This window comes from Pleurodeles waltl, chromosome 8, assembly GCF_031143425.1.
Source record: "Pleurodeles waltl isolate 20211129_DDA chromosome 8, aPleWal1.hap1.20221129, whole genome shotgun sequence".
Classification (NCBI taxonomy): Eukaryota; Metazoa; Chordata; class Amphibia; order Caudata; family Salamandridae; genus Pleurodeles; species Pleurodeles waltl.
The window spans coordinates 266179758-266202713 of record NC_090447.1 but is presented as its reverse complement, the minus strand read 5'-3'; the positions used below and the strand labels follow the sequence as shown (position 1 = coordinate 266202713).

The 22956-nt window shown below is 42.2% G+C and overlaps 1 protein-coding gene across 14 annotated transcripts in view; it reads right to left on the bottom strand.

Moving 5' to 3' along the window:
• The window catches only part of ROBO2 (roundabout guidance receptor 2), a 709977-nt gene extending 688322 nt beyond the window's left edge, over positions 1-21655 (bottom strand). For 13 of the 14 annotated variants that reach the window (XM_069204124.1, XM_069204131.1, XM_069204130.1 and 10 more), the window contains exon 1: positions 20738-21516. In XM_069204124.1, the coding sequence (XP_069060225.1) occupies positions 20738-20792 (55 nt within the window). In that variant the 5' untranslated portion in view covers positions 20793-21516. Of the gene's footprint in view, positions 1-20737 lie in introns of all 14 variants that reach the window. The other variant, XM_069204134.1, reaches the window with a different exon arrangement.
• Positions 21656-22956: the final 1301 nt, after the last annotated feature.

Sequence of the window (22956 nt, the reverse complement as noted above, 5' to 3'; positions counted from 1 at the left end):
AAACGAGTTTTGGTTTGTTACCTTTCAAATGTTGTTTTCTGGCTGTTCCTCTGAAGCAGCCTTTGTGCATGGTGATGGCTGTCACATCAGATTGCAATGTTAGTGGCTCCATGCAAGCATATTCAAACCAAGAGTGCAAAGAAGTGTGAGATCTCTGCATGTAGGTGTCATCAGCCTTCCTGAAGCAGTAACCAGAAACAGGGCCTGCCTAGACACCTCCTGACCCTGAACAACATTCTAAACCCTCCAGTGGCAGGCATGTAGTCAATACACTTCTGGTGTCCAAAGAGGCTGTATCTACCCTCCATCTTCTGTCATGTTGAAACAGGGGATAATCAAAATTGGTGCCACTGGACCCAATACTCAGATTTTCATCACACACAGAGTCCTACTATGAAACCAGGCCTAGTCACTTATTACACACATACATCTCCTCCCAAAGGATCGGGGGTTCAATTATCGGCAGGAATTTAAACAAGAAGGGTTGATAGGTAGGAACCTCCTTGACAGTGAGAAATAGGGCTGGTCCTGGTAAAGATTCATAAAACTCAGAGCACGGCCACCACTGCCTTATGTGACTTACTCAGGACATGATAGTAGTCCCACGCATGCTATGAGGTTAAGCTCTGTATGGCCTCCCAGGCCTCATAACAGGTTGTGGACCTCATATTACATGGGGATGTTCTAGGCCTCAGTGACCTCATGAGATTAGCATGGTGCAAAGACCAAAAAGGCAGGATATCAGTTTCCCATGCAGTTGGACTCTCAGGACTGGGGTACATGCCAGTCTACCATGCAGGGGACTTTTCTGTTCCAACATACTGACAGGAGTTCAAAACGTGCAACATGTGTAAACATAAAAAAACACTAATGGTGAGTGTATTAGAAATGAGGCACAAATTATATGTAGTCACGCATCACATACATTTGGTTTTGACATGTTTATTGTTGCACTGTTTTGTGTAATTGAAGCACAATTTACTGTGTCTCTCAGAGTCCAATGTGGTGTGCAAAAACACAATAATTGCATATAGACCACCTGGGTAAACGCTGATTCGAGCACCAGCATATGTGTTCGGAAAAAGGTGAACTTTAAGATTCCCCATCACAGGAAATCTGAAAAGGCCACGCACAAAAGATAGAATGCTGTTTACAGACAGTGAGAGCATGCCCATCTCCTTAGTTCAACAAACTTTGAAATATAACAAATGTACTCCTTCTGTGGTGCACAAACCCTGTATTTTATGGGTTGTTGAACTGTATAAATCAAAGGCGACAGTTTGTTTAGGTGTTATATTTGAATAGAAGTTAGTACCTTAGGATCTCTTCCCTATATTGCTATATGGTGACAAAGATAGTGCTAATCCTTCCTACACCACTAGGCCAAATAGAACTAATCTGTTTCAAACATGTTTTTCTTCAAAACTTGTTAGCACTTAACAAATGCTAAAGACTTGCATTAACTGCTATAAACCCGACAAATAATGTAAACATCACTTCCAAGCCATATTTATATGCAAGAAATGGACGAGTAATTTAGAAAGTATTAAAAAAAAGTCAGATCCGTGTCAGCAACAGAAAGGATAATCAAGTAGAAAAGTTTACGCATTTTGTCATGCATTAAATTGTTTGAAAAACTATAAGAAAAGTATTATTATTTTTTTTGTTTAGCTTGCCTTGTACCAAATTCTGTACTTATTTTCTAGACTTAATTGGAAAAATTAAGCCTTTCCATAGAATAAAGCCCAAAGTAGCCAGATTACAGTATGAGGTGAATAATGTCAGTTTTCGAGACCCGACAAACCGAAAAAAATGATAACGAAGCCCCAGAGACTGCAGTCCCACGGGCCTGTCTATCCTGGGCACACTATTGAATGTATAATTCAACCACCCATTTGGGTGACAGGTATCATCATCGGGCTCACTCCTCGCCAGACTGGTGCTGCAATGCCTGGCGGGCCACCCAACATTCTGTGACACTCTAATATATATTTTTTGCTTTTAATCTTGGCCTGAACCCAATTTCTATCACATTAAAATAGTGGCTCAGGTTCAGAGCCAATTTTAGAGTTTTGTCTCTTTTTCTACACTCTCCGTTTCTGATTCAGTTTCTTTCCCAGACCCTTGTTGTTAGCAATTTTATAACGGTTGAGTGCCACCCAGAATGTTGGGTGGCCCGCCAGGCATTGCAGCACCAGTCTGGCGAGGAGTGAGCCCGATGATGATACCTGTCACCCAAATGGGTGGTTGAGGGCCCTCCTGAGATTACTCAGTATAGCTTCGCCATTTCCAAACTGGATCATTTTCTTTATGTCTCTCCTTTGTGGAACAGTGCACCTGTTTTGATATTATAGGTTCATTTGGGAGACTGTGCACTGGACCAGTAATCTCCCAGTCCCCACCTTGTTTATAGACACACTATTGAATGTTCAACACTGTCAACACAGTTTAGCACAATTATAAATATGAAGCCGATGCCAGCAAGCACCAACGGCTGCATAACATGGCCTATTTTAGGCAGAGGTACATGATTAGTCCCAAGGCATGCAGATCCAATCAACTAATTGACATGACAGCAAAAGCCCATGGAAGATATATATTCAATGTGACACAGGACTGGCTAGATATAAAATACATGTTTGTTGAAATCCAGGCAAAATCCAGCTCTCTTCAAAGTTCAACCAACACATCCTTAATATGTACGGAATTATGGAGTACACAGACAAACCTGGTTACTTTGACAAAGACAATTTCTTTTCATTGTGTTTTGATGTCAATAAGGCAACCGGACAACTTTAAAAAATTGCAAAAAATTAAAAACTAACTGACCTAAAGAAACAACAGCTTAATACGTGATAATCGTTGACTGATTTCAAACAGTATTGTTTTCTGCGAAGTAGTTCATATGTTAATGTGAAAAGAATTCCAAGAAACTTAAATAAAACACATAGGGCCTGTTTACGACCTTGGGGGAGAGGATTACTCCGTCCCAAATGTGACAGATATCCCGCCCACTGTGTTACAAGTTCCATTATATCCTATGGAATTTGTAACACGGAGGTCGGGATATCCGTCACATTTGGGAGGAAGAAATCTCATCCGCCAAGGATGTAATCAGGCCAATAATGCCAAAGTAAATAGGTCTGGTCTTGGCAGCCATGCATTTTATTTTTAACTTCTTTCTTTCTTGCTTTGTCAACTTGTGCAATACATAGCAAACGTTATAATAATAAAAATGCTGTTAAAGGTGGAGTGCATTTGTTTACAAATACTACTAAAAAAAAAGAAAAAAAGACCCATCACAAAAATAAATAAATAATATAAGAAATTCAAGTAAAGACTGGCCGAGCAGCCCTGGCACAGGAGAGGGCTACTTTATAGGCTGATGGGCATGTGTGCAAGAACAAACTGCTGTCACTAACCGTGATAAAACCCAATCACTTACATTTGCCAATCTGTTGCCTGTGCACAAAATTTGAAAGACAATTGAACAGACCAGGGTGTGAAGAGGGGTGATGGAATGCATATTAGAGGCTGGCAAGAAAGTTAAAGCCACCTCTAGGCCAGACCTACAAAGGAAGACTCTCAGCATATTTAATTGGGCCCACTAAGAGGCAATGGTAACAAACAGCAAATTGAATCTCCCCTTCTACCACTACCCAGTCAACAACTTTCAAATACACTCCTGGAATAATGGGTGCATCTTATCAAAACATTAATCACAAACATTGATATCTCATCTCTCATAGAATCATTCCCCACTGGCAAAAAAAGGCCATGGTGATGGTGCTCCATGTCCTCATAAATTCAGCCTTCACCAAATTATTTCTTGGTAATTATAGGCTGACTTACTGCATGTTATTCCCTCTTAAAATACTGGCAAAGCCAAATCACACTTTTTAGACACATCTAAGAGACAAGACAGCCAAGCTTCCTGCATTCCAAACACAATGAAATAGGAGGTATCCTCCCCATCTCAAAAAACCTGCTAAAAGTCACAGATGCAATTTGCGGTGTCTTCCCTTCTTTGCATTACCTGACATGGAGGCATTTTGAACATTAGCAACCATTAATTATCATTCAATATGCTTTCTGGCATCACAGACGGATACAAAACTAAGAAGTGTCCAAAAAAGACTTTAAATACATCACAGTTCTCCACAACTAATAAGAAGATGGTTTTAGCATCGGGCAAAGAGCAGACCAACTGCACCTTTTGCCAGGGTTTAAACGAATGTCTATCTCATTCATCATTTACGCTGTATGCTACTAGATTACTGGCCATGCATTGCCAGCCTGCGGATCTCCAGATCATCTCTCAAATGACAGGAAGATGATTCAGTGTTAACAAATGGTGAACTGGATGCAATTCAACCTCTTGAGAGTTGAAAGTTCACGAAAGGAACCTACATTGGTTACTACTGAGAGAATAAGTTTCATGTGTGGGCACGGAACTTGATAATATCAAATTGTAAGTTTACATGGTTCCATATCCTATATCATTCCACTTATCTCACATTTTAACCCACCTCACACTATTGTTTGCTAAAAACTACCTGGTTATGTGGCTGTTTTTTACAGAAAAATTCAACACAGTACTCGCTCACTGACATGGAGCATAACAAGTACTGCAGGCAAAGCCACACAGACTAAATAAAGAGTGAAGACTAGTACACACAGAGATCTAGTCCCCCTGTACAAGTAGGAGGCAGTGCTGCAGTCTGGCTTTCCATCTTTTCTCCAGAAAGCATTTATCTGGGAATCTACATACAAAGCAACTTTAATGGTATGGGGTGGGGTCTTTGAAGCCCTGGGCTGGTCTAAGCAAGCCAAGTCTTGTTTAAGTAGTTCGAAGGCAGTTATCAACAAGTAGTAACCTTAACCTCACATCAGCAGAATGACATTTGAGTACATATGTAGTGCAGGAACATGGTGCAAACGGGTGTACAAACTATTATTTTTTTTTTTTAAGTACTTAGCAGGTGCATGTTTAAAACTGCATCCTAAGCACACATGTCTAACGTGACACACAAAATATGCCAGAACAGCTCAATGTTAAAAACAGAGGCAAAGGAACACTGCTTGGTGCTATAACAGCTAAGAATAGGCATACAATTAAAGCATTCAGTCCCAACAGACTGTGGTCACGTTATATTTATGTACTGAATCATTTTATAAATATAATTGTGGGAAACTATTTAGAATGAAACTACTCCCATGGTCGAACATACAAACTACAGACACCCAGATGACATTTATACCACATCCTTGAGAAGGATAACAGTGTATGCGGAAGAGGCAAACACATTTGCACGTAAAAAGGGGGCTGGGTGGAACAGAAATTAAATTTTACCCAGACACCTACGATTATAGAATCATGTTAGGTGTAACCTCGCATTTTTTGTTCCTTCCTGAAGGATAAGGATATATAATATATAAACGATGGGGACTTATGGATTTTATACATTTTAATCACATAAATATGTGATTCAGGAGCACAATTCTAAGCATAAACATGCATTCTCAAGTGCAAACAAGTTTTCTTGTGTAAAAGTTACATAATCTAGATTTGAAAAAAAACATTGATTAGCCTTAAAATAGGCAATACTGTATATAGGCAGGTTATTTTGCTCATTTGAAAACTGAGGCACTCCATTACCATCAAGTGTGTATGTTGGGTGGTTGGGGGGGGGGGGGCAAAGCATGCACTTTTGTATGCATCTCTCGATTTGAAAGTGATTCTCTTAAAAGAATTACATTTTTCACCATTTCTCAGATATACATTTCATATGAGAAGAGATATCCTTTAGTTAATTTGTTTATTAAAATTTATGTCACTGTGTTAAGTACATGTTTACTTTACAGTGCAACAAATAAAGATGCAGAGCCGAGAGTCAAATTAGTAGATTGCATAGAATATAATAAGGCAGTTATGCCAAAAACATGACAGAATCTTGAGCTAACACCGTGTAATATGACATGCTAATTACCAACAAGATGTATAATTGAATTGGTGGTTGTAAGTTAGTGATTTTGTCATAATTCTCCTCGTAAGTTAGAAATCAGCAGTAACAACAGATCAACATGTTGTATTTGTTGTAATATAAATTATGTATTGTGGCATGTTAAGGGAGGAAATTAAACCAATTATAATTTTCTCCTCAAACATTAGAAGTATTTTACCATGGTTCAAGAAATTCCAATTTTGGATATGGATATGGAGAATGAGAGTAAGGGATCACCATTTAGCCTTGGGTGACAAGTTAGAAACATGCCACTAATGGACTGTCTGACATCTCAAATGAGGGCTTCAACCTTGAGGATGGGGAGGAGTCTCTCTCCCAACCCACACTTGTGACCTTGTCATTTAGTTAATGTTACATACACATGTATTCATTACAAACTGAGGTGTTTTATTGCACCAAAAGCAGTACTATAAAAACAAATATTTCACAGTGAATTGTGAAACAGAGGAACTATTTCTGGTTCCCTGTGAAAACCATGTTTCTTCTTCATGACTGCCCTTCCAAATCACTCTGCAGACCTTTATAATCGTCAGGGCTAGTAAGATTATGCAGCAAAGTTACCTAAATTATGTGGCAAGGTTATCGAAACAATGTGGCAAAAAATGCAAATGATGTGGCTCATTCTCTGGCAATATTACTTTCATTATTTGAGCTAGAAATATTTTTGTAAAAACTGCTAATTTTGTGGAAAATGTGTGGCAAACCCATAATTATACGGTAATGGCTTCAGCCACACAAGCTCATAAATTCTGTGGTCCTCACCATTGTCTGTTGTTATATCAAACACCTTTACATGAAAGTTAAACCTAAACATTGTAATTCAAAACAGTGCCAGCTGTTGGTCGCACTTACAAGAAAGCAACTTTTTCAAGCTTTCTACCCAAAAATAAACAAGTGAAATAAAAATACATAATGGGCGAAGTGCGAAATATGTCCAATATTGCCATCTTGGGGTTCGGGTGACATTTACAAACTACTTGACATTCACCCTAGTGGTTATGTCACCAGAATCCACCAATTACATTATTAGGCCGTTTGTTATGTATCCTGTAATCTTCCTATCCTTTGTACGGATTGTGAAAATATCATAATTTGTATTAAAATAAACGTTGTCTTAGTTATCAAAACGCTAACCTCTCTAGGCCACAACGTGCACGATAAATGCAGTGCCTACGGCATTGTGTAATATTTGAATACTCTTAGAAATGTAAAAAATGCAAAAAAGAAAACATTCTGATTCTTCAACATTACTCGTTTAGCTCATGCCCGATTGCCAATGAATGAAAAGTGAATGAAAAATGTGTAAATGCTTGTGGCTAGTAATCGACCTGTTTAACATTATTGTATTAATAGACTTTACAGCCATAGTTTTGAACTTTGGAGCACCAAAGAAGTGGTCACTAAATTAAATTGTCACACCATTTAATCACATCTAAGATACAACTGAAAGCCCCATGCATGTTTTCCGTAAAACTTTAGGAAGCTTCCTAGAATTCACAAGCGCTGTGTAGGAAGAAAGGGGTGACACATTAAGAAAAATATTTTTTAGGCAGAAAAAAAGCTAGAGTTTAAAATGCTTTCAAGTTTACTAACTCTACACAGGAGTTCTGTATGTAGCTTATAAACTACCCATAACTCTGGGAGTAGAAACAAGTGACCCTGGGAAACCACACATTGTAGATGAGTGGGTGGGAGCAGAAAGGGGCGGGGTCAAGAAGGGCGGAGTCATGACGGCCGGGACAGTTTCACTTAGCCTTTGGTCTTCCACAAATCAAACGTTATTTTTACAAACTCTGTCAAAACTGATAATATTGAGAAAAGCGCTAGTAAAGTTGTCCTGGATTACTGTATTAGTCACAAAGATGACATGTTTTAAGGGAGCAAATGGCTATGCTGGTAAAACGTGGTTTAAAAGAATTAGGAAAACAGGCCCTCAAAGGAGCGACATTCATGCAGAAGTGATAGAAAGAACTCGAATGGGTACAGACTTTCGACATACATAAAGGAACAATATTAATGTGATCACAGAGCTATAGTCCACACCATATAATGTTCGTGTGTACAAGTAAGGAGAGCCACGAGCAGTCTGGATGGTCGTGGCAGCTCACACATGGTGGTCCTTGAAAGTCTTATAAAAGGAAAATAATCAACTTTAATATTCTATCACACCTGTTACATAATTCCATTCTTCACAATTAAAAAAATATTTTACATTGAAACATCGAATCATAATAATGTTGATGGCTCGCACAGAGGGCGGTTTTAGGAAACCCTAGATTCAAAACAGATTTTATGTTTACTATTCGGATGCAAGAGATTTGAAAATGACATTGCTCCTATCCAATCGCTGCAGACCAGAATGCTTTGCATGCTGCCTCATGTGCCTCTCTGTGATTCTCGAACATGAGGTGCACGTGGCACTTTTGGACCTTTTCGTAAAGGCCATTTACAAAAATGTTTTAACAGCTCTAATTATTTCCTAGTAACATTCCCAAAAATATTATCAACACTGCAGACTCCATTATTCAGTGTATGCCTGTAAAACGACTACTTCGTCATAGATTACACCAGAAAAAGAAAGCAAAAAAACAGGTTGATTGGTTCCTGCTTTTCTCGAGGGCAACAACATTTTACAACTTCTAGAGCACAGTATGCCCAGAAACGAAAATGTGTTTACGTTTTAATGACCTGCTTGTGCCCCGTTTGAAAGAATGTGGGAAGCATCTCTATGTTGCAAATTGGCAGAACCAGTGGGCGGGATCTGGAATGCCTCTTTTACCTCAATTAAAAGCAGGCGGTATTAATCACCAGATTTTAAAGGCCTCTGACGGTTGCTATTCATTGGGTTGGCCATTGTGACTAAGGCGTGCTATGAATAACATCTCAACCCCGCCTTTGTGGCTTGGAGTGCACTCTAAGCGGCACTGCTCAAAGCCTGGAAGGGAACCGCTGGAAGAGGCTAGGAAACCCAAAACAACGTTCGTTTTTAAGCAGAAGTGGGCATGTTAGAGTGAACTTGTGATTCATTGATCGCGCCACAATGTGTCACCTCCTCTCGCCGCCTCAATGCACCCTTCACCCACACTGCTGGGTGTGTAGAAGCCAATCTGTGCTCTTCCCATAGCAACGGATGCACGTCAGCAAAAAGCCACGTTTTGTGCTCAGTGGGGGAATACATGAATGTTTGGGGCACACAAAACCATATACATGTTTCTTAGCACTTGATGCTCAAGTGTTTAGGTTTTTTTGTTGTTTTTTAAAGGGGAATTTGAAAAGCCCAAAGCAATTAACTCCTGTATTATGCAGGAAACAGAGTCCACAGCTCGGCCTGTGCAGTGTAAAGTGCATTTGAAATGGTTTTGGAGTGCACATCTGTGCTTCTCATTTAAGAATTTGACGGCACGTTTCGTTTTTTGTTTCAAGTGATTTTGATGGGAAGTTTCCTTTGTGAGCAGACATCTAAATGTGCTTTTAGGTAATAGGGGGGGATTAGGTGCCTGTCTTTCAGCCCCTTGGAGACTCCACCAGAGAGGTCTGCATCAAAGAAACAAGGTTTAGAGATACTTAAGCAACTGAAAAACGTGTAGTACCAAAGACCTATTTTCTAATGGCAGCTATTTCCTGGCATGGCCTTTTATTTAAAAAAAAAAAAAATCTACTTATCTGCAATGCCTATTTCGTAACGCAAGTCACATATTTTGCATTGCTACAGCGTTAATTAAATCTTGAATATTTTTTGGATGTCTGCTTCTTTACAAAGATCGCATTATAACAATACAATGAATATTCATTCTAAAAACTATGTTTTTCTGTTTCACAACATCTCAATTGGAAACGATACACAAAATATTGGCTCTCCATTTAGATCAAATGAACAAGCGGGTTGGTAAACGTTCATTTCTGACTATTTTTTTAATCGATAAATAAATAAATATGTGATGGCAGAACTTCCCTAGACCGACCCTTTGAACCCACAATAGCTCCTATTATTTTAAAATTGATTGATTGCACTATTTGAAAATGAGATGTAGTAGTGACGTTCAATTCTCCACTAAGTGGCACCCACTGCTACAACCAGTCCCAGAATAGGATTTAGACGTCAAGTAAACGCAACCGATAGGTCACCATTGCTACAGTTCACAGATGACTGATACATTACACATCGCTATTGGATAAATGGTGATCTCTATTACCCATGCCTACCTCGTTCCATGCCTAGGAACTTTCATAATCACTGCAATAAGCACATTGGCAAACTGGTTCCAAACATCATGAACTTCATTTTTATCTTAAAGCTGAATCAACAAATTACACTACTTATGATTGGAGCCCGGGTACTTTTATAATGTCCAGAAAAACAATCACCATGGTCACCAAAAACTAAATGTCATATTCTTACAATGTCCAACTGACATTGAATTCAAAAGTGTGTAATAAATTTAGTGCAAACAACAATACCACCCAAAAAATACACCAAAAACAAAAAACACAAAAACACAAAAAAACAAATACCACTTTACAACAAACTGACATTTAAAAAAAAAAAAAAAAAAAACACACACAAGGACTCATGTTTACCAAAAGGGCAAATAACTGTACCATCTTTGTGACTGTACATTGCTGGTCTTGGCACTTTTACAATTAGCAAGTGATCAGAAGTTCAGTTATTTTGAATCACTATGGGTGCAATTCGAAGACTTTTGTCAGTGTGTCATTGTCTCTTACTCCTGATATGGGGTTGACTTATTCCTGGATTTCCAAGAGCAAGAGAAAATTACTTAAATAAAAAAAGCTTTCTGGTTTTGGCCCTTACTGATCGCTCCTCTCAGTATCACACCTCCTCCATTCCTGCAAGCGTGAGATTCGTACTTTTATCTATGGCATAACAGAATGGTTTCCTAATGACTCCTGTTAATGCGGGATGCTACAGTGTATAGTTTTCAAGGCCAACGACCCTTGAAAACCTTCCTCAAAGTTAGGTTGAGTACTTACGATTGCAGGCTTTAAGTGCTATTACTGCAATTAGCCTAACTTGCTTTTATAAGGCAATCACCACAATGGAACTGGAGCTATAAAAACATGCTCTCAAGCAGAAATCATGTACAATATTTTCTGAAACCTGTTTTTACTTGCTTGATTACTGCTGTGCTTGACTTGAAGCGAGGATTAGCAAAATTTACTAATTGCAATACATAGCCAGCCAACCAATAGCAGCCATTCAACATTTGTTTGACCACCCTGTGGTTGACGAACAATAAAATCTACCTGCTTAAGGGTGCTTGAAGGTGCAATAACATAGAGTAACAGCATACAAGTGACAATCTGAGCACCATTGTATTTGTAGCCAGAAATTCCAGACAGGAAAAGTACAAATGCTGCAGGATCTGGAATTTACAGGTAGGAAAATGGCCACCCCCACTTTGAGTTTTGCATCCTGGAATGGGGATAACATGTAGATGTTATTTTTTTCCACATTAGGAAAACTGCGTATTCTTCCCCTTGCAAGGTTTAACCTTGTGAAATTTGTGTATCCCAAACCACTGTGGGTATAGCCTTTCACAGGATAACTGACAAAACTCTATAGCAACATCCTGAAGAACCTAAAAGAATCATATTGTTGATCACTCCTGACCTGTTTGAGTCCATTTCATTTTTTACCACAAACAAAGAACATGCCTTAGAAAACAGTGTTTCACTGCGCTTCTAACAGCATAGAATGTTAAATTCTGAAGACAACTGGGTCACCCTGGAAGCAGCTACAGAAACTATACTTTTCTCACATATATTTATTATTTTATTATTTAAAAAATCTAATAATAGTCATCTTTATTGTATACGGTTAGCTAAAAGCAATACAATGATTTTTTTTAAAAGAACATACTAACAATTGTAAAATCTTAATTTAAGACATAGTTCCCAACTATACGTTTCTCACAGATAGATCTGAAAAACGATGAACCACAAAGGGAGAGAGGGGGGAAGGATTGCAACTTTGTAACCAGTTGCAGAGCTATACTTGTGTGCTCACCTTCTGTTACCCAAAGCTTACCCCTAGACACTATCCTGTTTACTGCTCTGGGATAGAGGCTGCCGGGATTGATGGTAAACATCAGACATATTTTGACACCTCCCCTGCAGCTGCTACTGCACACATTGAAATGCGAATTAAATATATATATATTCACATTGTGACCTAAAGACACAACACAGGCCCCTTTTGGTAGTCGGGACCAAAGCTCTCATTGATGGTTCAATGACTAGTGACAAAAACAAATCTTGGCAACTCCTCCCATAGAGAAAGATGTTTAAAATTACAGTTTATTCTGTTTTGAATTATCACGTCATAACTTTTAAAGGGGAGTCTGAAGAACAGCAGTAAAAAAGTGCACACACATGGAAAGATTAGTTACAGAGGATAAAAAGTGACTTTTGGAACAGTGCTCCGATTATGTTATTTCGGTATTTGGTGTTTATATTTTACTGCTGAAGCAAAGTCTCTGTGGGACGTGCTGCTCTTGATTAAGGTATTTCAAGGCAGGAGGCAGGCCCCTCGGGAACTCTTTGTTTACTCCCTTAGCAACACCTGATGCAAGGGGAGTGCACATGCAACAACATGTTTGCCAGGATCGCTAAGATGCAGCAACAGGTGAGCCTAGGTGGTAAACAAAGAGAAATGCATGGAGTAATAAAAACTTTCATGATCACAATAAACAAATGAAGTTAACAGGGAAATACTTGTTTCTTGTGTTAGATGGGCACTATTTGAGTTGGTGTCTGTGTGTACATACAAATGAGGAGAGAGGTGAGCAGACAATGAAATGTGGAGAAACGTTTGCACTGAAAAGAGAGGGTAAGCGATACGACTGCGTTGAAATAAAAAAAGACTACAATAGCAGAGGGTGGGATGTCATTTGGTTAATTTTCTCAAACTATACGCTTTGGAAGGATGGGAGGAGGCGCTGATCATGTGGCCTCAGAACAGATAAAATTTATGTGGAGTTTCTATGAGGTTGTGTGGAGGACTCCTCTCACTTCACAACCTGAGGAGGGGAGGAGGCCATGCTACCCATACTAACTTTGAGTCTTGATACCAATGGGAGACAAAAAAGAGGTGTCCCATCTTTATTCCAACACTGGGACCTTGGATCATGAGAAAGTTCATTAATATGAATGGCTGTTAGACTCGTTGTCCTTAGCGTGGTCTCCCCTACCTTTTTGCCTCTGTTTCCCAGGTTGATGATGTGTGCTGGACTTTGTTTTTGCTGTATTTGTTGCTCTGGGCACTTTACCACTGCTATCCAGTGCTAAAGTGCAAGTGTCCCTGCATAAAATGTGTATGTAATTGGATCTCCATGATTGGTACATTTGATTTACTGGTAAGTCCCTAGTACAGTGCACTAGAGGTGCCCGGGGCCTGTAAATCAAATGCTACTAGTGGGCCTGCAGCACTGGTTGTGCCACCCACATTAGTAGCTCTGTGATTATGTCTCAGACCTGCCACTGCAGTGTCTGTGTGTGCAGTTTGTTTTAAACTGTCAATTCGAGTTGGCAAGTGTACCCACTTACCTTCCCTTTTCGTACATGTAAGGCACCTCTAAGGTAGGCCCCAGGTAGCCCCATGGGCAGAATGAAGTGTATGTTTAAGGTAGGACATATACTAATGTGTTTTATATGTCCGAACAGTGAAATACTGCCAAATGTGTTTTTTCACTGTTGCAAGGCTTGTCCCTCTCATAGGTTAACATGGGGGCTGGATTTAAATTTGATTAAAGCGTAGATTCCCTTTGGGAGTGGATAGACATGTGGAGTTTGGGGTCTCTGAGCTCACAATTTAAAAATGCATATTTTAGTAAAGTTGATTTTAAGATTGTGTGTTTGAAAATGCCACTTTTAGAAAGTGAGCATTTTCTTCCTTAAACCATTCTGTGACTCTGCCTGTTTGTGGATTTCCTTTCTGGGTTAGTTTGACAGTTGGGCTGTTTGCACCTCTCTCTAGACAGTGACACAAAGGGAGCTGGGATGTAGCCTGCATATCCTGATGAGCCATCTCTGCTAAGGGGAGGACTGGTCACTCACACCTGAAAGGGCTGTGCCTTCCCTCACACAATGCAGTCTCCAACCCCCTGGTGTGTGTCTGGGGTCTGGCCTGGCCAAGGCAGGATTTCACAAACAAGAGAGACTTTCCTTTGAAGTAAGCCTGCTTCAAAGGCCAAAATGGGTATAAGAAGTGCACCCAAAACCACAGACTATAGATCACTTCTAGACATCAAGAGGAACCTCTGCCTGGAGAAGAGCTGAAGAGAAGTGCTGCCCTGCCTGAGACTGTGCTTTGTGGAGCTATCCTGAAGTTTCTGCTTCTGCCTGGTGAAAGGGGACAAAGACTGGACCTTGTTGTGCATTCCTGCTTGTGAAGAAATCTCCAAGGGCTTCTCTCGAGCTTGCCTCCTATTGTTGAAGTCTCAGGGCCATTAAAGACTTCCCCTGCCAGCATCTGGACTCTCTGCTGAGACTCCTGCTGTGCCAAGTTGTGCCCTATCCAGTACATGGGGGCCTTGACAGGTGAAGCTGGCAGACCAAGATTGAAAATCCATGCTCTGACCACCTTGCAGGCAAATTTCCAACGCAAACTCCGAGACACTGCTGAAATCGACGAACCGCTTGGAGAGTGGCTGGGAGATAGACGCTCGCGGCTGGAGAAATGACCTGCTGCATCGCTAACAGAGGCTGGTATCATCGCAAACCACACAGCGCGGTTTTGCTAACACAGTTCGGCAGGATTTTTGACACAAACCTTGCTGGGCGTGGAAAAATTACGCACCACCTGCCAGGACCTGAGTGCTGCCCGCGTCAATTCATTGCTCTCCTGCAGAGAGGAAAACTGACGCATGCCAACCCAACGGGAGGAGGAGAAACAACGCATGATCCCGCTTGTGGCTGAAAAATAGACACACAGCTTAACTTTTTCAATGCATACTCGCCCGTGCGTGTTATTTTGACCCTACCCAGGTACTTTTCAACGCTAACAGTGTTTTACCTGTTTACAAAAGGATTTAAGACTCTTTTGCATTTAAAATTAATAACTTGACTTGTGTATGTTGGATTTTTGTAGTTTTGGTCTTGTTTTGTTTATATAAATATTTTAAATTTTTCTAAACCTGTGTTGTGTCATTTTGTAGTGTTTTCATTGAGTTACTGTGTGTGTTGGCACAAATAATTTACACCTAGAACTCTAATGTTAAGCCTGCCTGCTCATGCCAAGCTACCAAGGGGGTGAGCTGGGGTGAGCTGAGGGTGTTTCTCCTTTACCCTGACTAGGGTGAGGGTCCTTGCATGGACAGTGGGTAACCTGACTGCCAACCAAAGACCCCATTTCTAACAATGGCTCTCTACCAAAGACATTTAAGGGCCAAATGACCAGGGGCAGCTCCTCTGCTATGACGGAGGAGCATCGCCCCCCCCCCACCAGCAGCTGCAAAACTTTTATAGTAAAAACACAACAAATTCTGTTTATTATGTTTTTACTATAAAAGACTGCGGGCCACGGGATGACAGGAACTGAGGGTGCAGTGCGCATGTATGTTTGGCCGGCCAAACATACATGCGCACAAGGCTCTCTCCATCCCGGCCCTGCGTTGTTCTATGATATGACTGTTTAGTAACTGGTATCTATAACACTCCATATCCCTTGGCTAGTAGTGCGCTACTCCATACATTTGAGAACGCAAGAGGTCACTAGAAAGAAAATGCCCTTCAATTCTCTCCCACTGCTGAATAAAAAGCCACTATATTGCCCACTGCTGTTGGGAATAATTCTTTGTTCTTACATTTTGTGAAAGTGGGTTTTCGGTGCCCAAGTGATAGAGCACCTTCTAACCTACCTGTGAAGGGCTTTGACAAAGGCTGCTTGCAAGAACAACCATGTTGATCGTTTTGGGTTTGAGTCAGACAACTGCAAGGCATTCGATGGAAAGGGGCCAACCCAAGATGTCAAAGCTGGAAGCCAAACCAACAGTTTTTGTTGTACTAGTCAATGTAGGCGATTATAGGTTGGCAGAATTGCCATTTGTCTTCAGAAAAAGAAAAAAAAAAGCACTTGGTGTGTTATGTAACCATCTTCATGTGCTCTGCCATTTCTTTAGCTCTACTTTGTGTGGTGGTTTTGAGATAAAACCTTGCCAAGAATATATACTCAAAACAACTCCTTGTGTTGGTTAAGTGTCACAGTAGTTTATTACATCGAAGCCACTACATGTTAGAAGAAAAAAAGTGGTATTGAAATGTGAAGTATGACTGTACAAATCCTTGTACCGATGTATATTTACGGACAGCTAGGACAACACTTAGACAATTAATTTTCTATAAACAAGCATAAAAAGTTCTGAAAGGAGGCAAAATTCATGTGATCAATTTATGCAACATCAAAGCTAAAGGACATCTCTGCTCTAGACCCTACATATCATAATCAGTTGATATATATATTGCCCAACTGGCTCAGTTGAAGTAATGAAAATTACAACTCCCAGAAAAAGTTGTCTGAGCAATGAAAACCTAGGACTTGAGAATGAGTTAAACAGTGACAAGGAGTGTGATCTGGCAACTTTCATAATAACAAGCAGCTATAGGTGAGAACATTTTCAGCCAGTGCCTACTAACTGATCTTTGCATACCTCTTCTTTCAGAGAGACATATCAGGACCAGGGTTCTTGATTTATTCCCGAGTTAGAAAAAAAACGACGCAGAATAAATTATGTCTTGCTCTGTCGTTCCGGCAAGCTGGTTAATTGCATTTGTTTCATATATCTCCAAACAGTCTTCTACATTAATTACATTCTGTAGCGCCAAGCTCCTCTGCTACACTCTGTCACTTCTACTGAGCACTTTAATTGTATCCCTCTGAGCTACACGCCATTTTTCGGCACTTACTCATAATTACATTTGTACCATCTAATGCTGAACACTTCTCTGTGCATGGTTATGGTATTGTGAAATGTGATCTGTTTGTCTTTGCCTGTGGAAGGGGGTTGGTGCACTGAGCGTGCCTGTCTGCATGCATTTCGCTGGAAGCCTCATGAGCTACCCTCCATGAATGTTTGATGCAGAGCTGGGGGTGGGGCCAGCTGCCTTTGACCCGGCTCTAATTGCAGTGAAGAACACCACCAGCAGCAATGCATGGATTAGCGCAGAACTCACAAGCGTGGCCAATTTACCTTGAATTTAAAAGATCTTGCTTGAATTCAATTTGTTATGAAGGTTTATACTGCACTTGTAGACCACAAACAAAGGTGAACCTGGCGATTAAATGCCAATTTACATGTTGGTGGATAAACAGCCCCTTTCATATGAGCCGGGCTTACTGTAAGCCCTCTCAACACTCTGTTGTCACAGATTGTCCATGGCTGTCATAGACCAATATGCTCTACTTCTAATACAATGCACAATCCACAAAATTATACAGTCAGTGAAAAACACGAAGAACAGACCAAGAGCCTTGGGTGGATGGATGTCCTAGCCACAAATTAGCTGCCATTACTGAGATAGAATCTGGAAAGGCAACTAACCAAATTAATCAGCAGTACATGGAAATGTGCCTCTTTTTGTTAAATCCAGACCAGAACAATGCTGTGTTACACGTGCTATAGAACCGAATGCGCAACAGACCCAAAACTTACCTGACCTGAAAATGTATTCAATCCTGAACAAAGCACAGGTCACTGTAAGTTAGGTGATGCCTTGAATCAAACGACACCAACCCAATGGCAAACTGTTCAAGTCATACCAGACAGGCAGTGTAACACAAAACAACAAAGAAAAAGGTGCAGCAAAACGGAGATAAGGAATACTGAAACTCCACCACCCTCAGTGTAACTGCCTATCTGACAGTACTAAGCATGCCATGCAGTCAGGTCACCACAGAGATATGCAAAGTGTCTTGGTAGGGTGGTATATTCCAATAGTGGGTCCCTTTCTGCACAAAAGTAGAAACAACAGAAATCAGGAAATAGAGACGCCAATCTGTGGCTCTAAAAATTACCATAGTACCAACTTCAGTAGTTGAGAATCAGTAATATCTAACAATATTCAAACAATGAGGCTGCAACCGAGGCTCCAAAAAGGTGTACAGAAGGATCATGAAAAGACACAGCTGTGGTGCAAATCAGAAACGTGCCTCCAGTCTGAGCTTCTATGTGTACAATGATGGCAAAGCAGCTAGCCTGAAATACTTGAGGCTCAACCTAAGTCTGATATCTTTACCAGGCAACCAATTTACATCCGAAATTCTACCTAGTGCCTAGAAAGGAGTCAGGTCACCATGCATACTACAACTATAAGCACATACACTTGTGGGAAATGTGCGGAATGCAAGTAGAAAGCGTTTTCCTCTCAATTACCTAGATTACAGATAAATAGGCCTTTTTATATCATCATTTTAAACATACACACCTCTAGGTCACTTCACTTTGCATTTAATTGGAGCTTGTCTTTAGTCATGGGATTTCTACATACATATGTCACAAGGTGTATGCATAACAATTAAAATGTTGGAAATACAGAATGCAGCTCCTGCACAGATCCAAGTTCAAACAAATCCAAAAGGTGTGAATTATGGAAGGGTTAACTCAGTCTTTCAGCATTCTGGGGGAGGACACAACAAGTGCTGTTGAGTTGCGTTGTGATGATACCGGTCATTAAGCAATGGCTAACTAAGATGACATGGGATACAGGACAGCACATGTTATTCGAATTCTATTCTAGAGAGAGATGTATAGTGGCAGCAATAGTGGGAGATGGTTACTAGCAGATAGCAAGGGGGAGTGTGGGGGTGGTGGCGTGTGTGTGGGTGTGTGTCAGAATGCTAACCTGATACTTCTGCTCGCCTGCACATCCACAAGATGAAAGGCTTCACTTGTAGACATACACATTTTCGCAGCTTACTGCAATCACCCCAGGAAGAATAAATCTGCCAGGGTGACCTTCCAAAGCAGATACCACGTGCATAACTAACCCGCTCAAACTGAAACGCACTGGCCTTGAGTAACAAGCCAAACTGCAAACAACATATTCAGGCACAGAAGAGTATGTGATGACAAAACCGTTTAGTCAAATGAAAGCAAATAGTACACAAAGATGATGCTCTAGCCAAAGAGGCATCACAATGATTGTTTGTGGCATCGATTCCCCAACCCCTCTAACTGACCACTCTGTGCAACCCTAAGCAAATCGCTATACACCTAGTTTGTGACTTCTCTTGCCTATCTGTAAAACTGGGAAGACCTCCAAATTGGACAAATACTAGTATTTGATACTTTTAAATGGTTTAATTGGTGCATGCACTTATCATAACACTTGTTTGCTCTTCCCAATTTAAATCACTATATACAGATTGGCCCAGTATAGTAGACGTGGTCTTTGTTATGCTATGCGTGCACCACATAACATAGAAAAGTATTTCTGAGATAATTCTTATTTCCTACAAGACAGGGCCACAAGCTGACAGACGGATGAATAGACAGAGCCAGAGAAATCTTGATTTATGAAAAAGAATCGTCTTCCAGTGACACAAATTATTTTGGGCCGCTGATACTCGCCTTCAGATCCCAGCCTTCCCACGACTAAGCTGTGTGATCTCGAGGGGACGGGTTCACACAGTTTTAGGTGTGTCTATGCACACCCAGAAAAAACGGGAAACGAGCATCCCATCGCGCCGCATTTCAATCTATGTTCATCAGGGTCTGTACACTGGACATACCTCGGTGGAGATGTGTGCCAATTGCTCTCTCTGCATTCACCCCAAATAAACTATCTATTATGCAGACATGCTTAATACATAAAGCTCCTTCTCACTAATAACAGATCGAGTTCCACACAACGACATGTTCCTATCCACCTAAAGGTCCATGATATAAGCGTAAAAGGAAACCACTCGTAAAGCGCCGCGTTGACTGCATTGTGAACTCAATGCGCTTGCCAGAAAAAGTACTTCAAAGCCTGTTCCCCCGTGTGAAATGTTCCTAACCCCTGCAAACGTAGTCAGGAGACAGTATCCGCCCTTGATATAACACTGTGACCAAGAAGTCCAACAAGTCTGGCTTGTGCGCCTGCAGATAAGAGATACATTCAGTGGATGCTCCAATAAATGTCTCGTGCCACCTAGTTTTGTGTGTGTGTGTGTTGGGGTAGGGGTTGGGGGGGCAGGTCTACGCTGAAGTTGCTGTATTAGGCACTTCGATCGTATATCCTCTGAAGTAACATCACCAAACCATTGACTCATTCACTCTTAAAATCTGGTTAGAAATTGCTCTTACACTGTTGTTCCCACACCCAACTGCTGAGGCTTCTTAACAAGCATTCGAAGGAAATATTCTCCCCAACTCCAGTGTCCCATAAATGTCTCACCTCAAACACAAGGAAAGAGAAAACGCATTTTCTGTCTATTTCCTTCACAAAAGTTCATCACTGTAACCTTGAACATTATATACAACCGGAGGGATGCTCTGTGACCAATTAACGACGTGTCCAGCTTTCTGTTGTTTCACGTTTTGTGATATTCTTGGCGTTGCCATCCAGCAGTGCACTGGAAATATTGTTTACTTTTAATACGTTATTAAAAGTTACCCTTTTCATGTTAGTTCGCCGGCACACGTGCTGTTTCACAAAGGGCACTACAAGAAGTGGAAACGTGCATTGTCAGACAAAAAAAGGGAAATACTTACCAAACACCTGCAAGCACACACACCCACAGAACAGGAGGTGTGTTAGCAGACCCATGTTGTCATATTACACACAATCCAGAATTCGAGGTAGCACAATCCCAGGGTGTCAAGTACCAACAAGTACCAGGGACGGGGAGGCACGTGGCGCTTCGCTAGGAGCCGATCAAACAGCAGATAAGTGAGCGCGATACCTCCACAGCGCCTTGAAGGAAGCGGTCTGAGCAGGACAGAGCTAGATCCATAGCACTACACAGGTTACCTCCATCCACTCGGGTTCCCACATCCCCAAAGATCCAGCCCAGCCAATGCAATTTCTAAACTGCTCCCCCTAAAATCCTTGGTGATCCAGAGCCAGGTGTTTCCTCCAAGGCCAGAAAGAGGCCGGTTCCTTAAAAAGTGCACTGCGAACTTCTCAGCAGGCTGCATGAAACAATTCTTTATTTGCCCTGTTCGTCCACAAGCAGCATGGAGCAGCGAGTTTCTCACTAACTTGCACCCAGGAGGGTCAGGGGAGGGTGGATGGACGTGCCGGCCGCCCAACAGTTTGTTGAATGGAGGCAGGTGCCGGCAGGGGGGCGGGCGCTGGTCTGGGGCAGGGACGGTATGAAGAGTGTGGAACAACCCCGCTCAGCCCAGCCTTCCCGTCCCCTCCGCTCGCAGTGCTGCTCCCCCTGAGCCAAGCAGTGGCAGCAGCAGCAGCCTCCAGCCCACCGCCTCCCTCCGCAGGTCACGTGGCGCTCCCTCTTCGTTGATCCCGCGTCGCATCCCGAGAGGAACTTGCAAAGGGGAGGAGATGTCTGCTCAGCCAAGTGGCAGAGGCAAGAGGAGGGCGGGGGAGCGCGGCGTCGAAAGCATCCTCTGAGCGCTGCACACCGCAGATCAGAGAGCTGAGCCGTTCGGGGATAAATAACCAGCCCTCAGTGAGAGCGGATGATGTGCTTGGAAGAGGGAAATGAGCACTTATGGTTTGGTCCTCTTCCCTCAAGCCCCTTCTCCCTCCTCTACCCCATGCATGGCTGAATGGTGCTTCCTTCACGGCGGACAGTGTGTTTTCTGGCTGATTGTTTTCAAGCTGGTGGTATTGCCTAATTATTAAAGCTAAATTTTCAACTTAAACGTTTTTTCTATAGTTGGAAGGGGCTAACTCCGCCTAAAAACACGCACGACCTCCCCCCATATCCAGTAAATGTATGTTCTACTATAGCATATTGCAACTCATATCAAAATGGATGACGTGCGCGCGGCTTCGAATTCGAGGCGACCCGCAATCACCTGGGCGCACCGGGTGTGAGCTTGTTGTGTGTTCTCGCGGGGGGCGGGACACAGTGTGTTTCAGAGGCAATATGAAGAGCGCGCGCACAGGTGCGAGAGTTGTGAGACGGCTGCTACCACCTCACAGACACCCTTTTGTTATTTGAAAGGCTCACACCGGAGGCTGAGCGTTCGTGTGGAGGGGTTCGAACTTTGGGGGAGGAACGAACCCATTGTGTTTTACACGAAGCACCATTTGAACAGTTGTCAGCGCTGTGAATGCCTGCGCGACACAAACAGCAGCGTCCAAGTGGCGACAATAATAGGCGCAAAAAGGAAGAACAATGGGTCCGACCACGGGCAGGTATGTCAGCAGCATTGAGACCAAAGGGGGGTTCGGCATCTGCCCTGCAGTTTATGTAAATAGTGTGGATGTCGAGCCACGTGTGATCACAGGCTCGCGGCTTCCTGGGGGCGCCGGTGATTCACAGCGGGGAGGCACGCACTGGCACGTCGCCGAGAGCAGACCTCGGATTACAAGGCTCTAGTTCCCCCTGCTGGAAGACCTGCTCCTTTTGTGCCTTACGCCATTCCTTGGGCTGGGATTGCAGAAGAAGGCAAACCTGTCTGCGCCGCGGCAGCGATACCGAGGACAGGGGTCGACCAGGGGCATAGCTACGATCGGCGCAGCAGGTGCAGTGACACCGGGACCCTGAGCCCCGAGGGGCCGATTAAACCAGGATAGTGCTGTGTTTGTTTAGCCAACAGCAGTCCAGGGGACCATCTTCACTGCTTTGCACCAGGGCCCATGGCATTCTTGATACGCTATTATGGCCGACAGGCGCGTCTGAAACCCACAGCGCGCGGGAGAGCAGGGAGAAAGTTCATGGGACCAGGTGGGGAGGTACATCGGCTGTGGGGGTCAGGAGCAGAGTTGCTCTTGGGTGAAGGGTAGGAGGGCAAGGAGA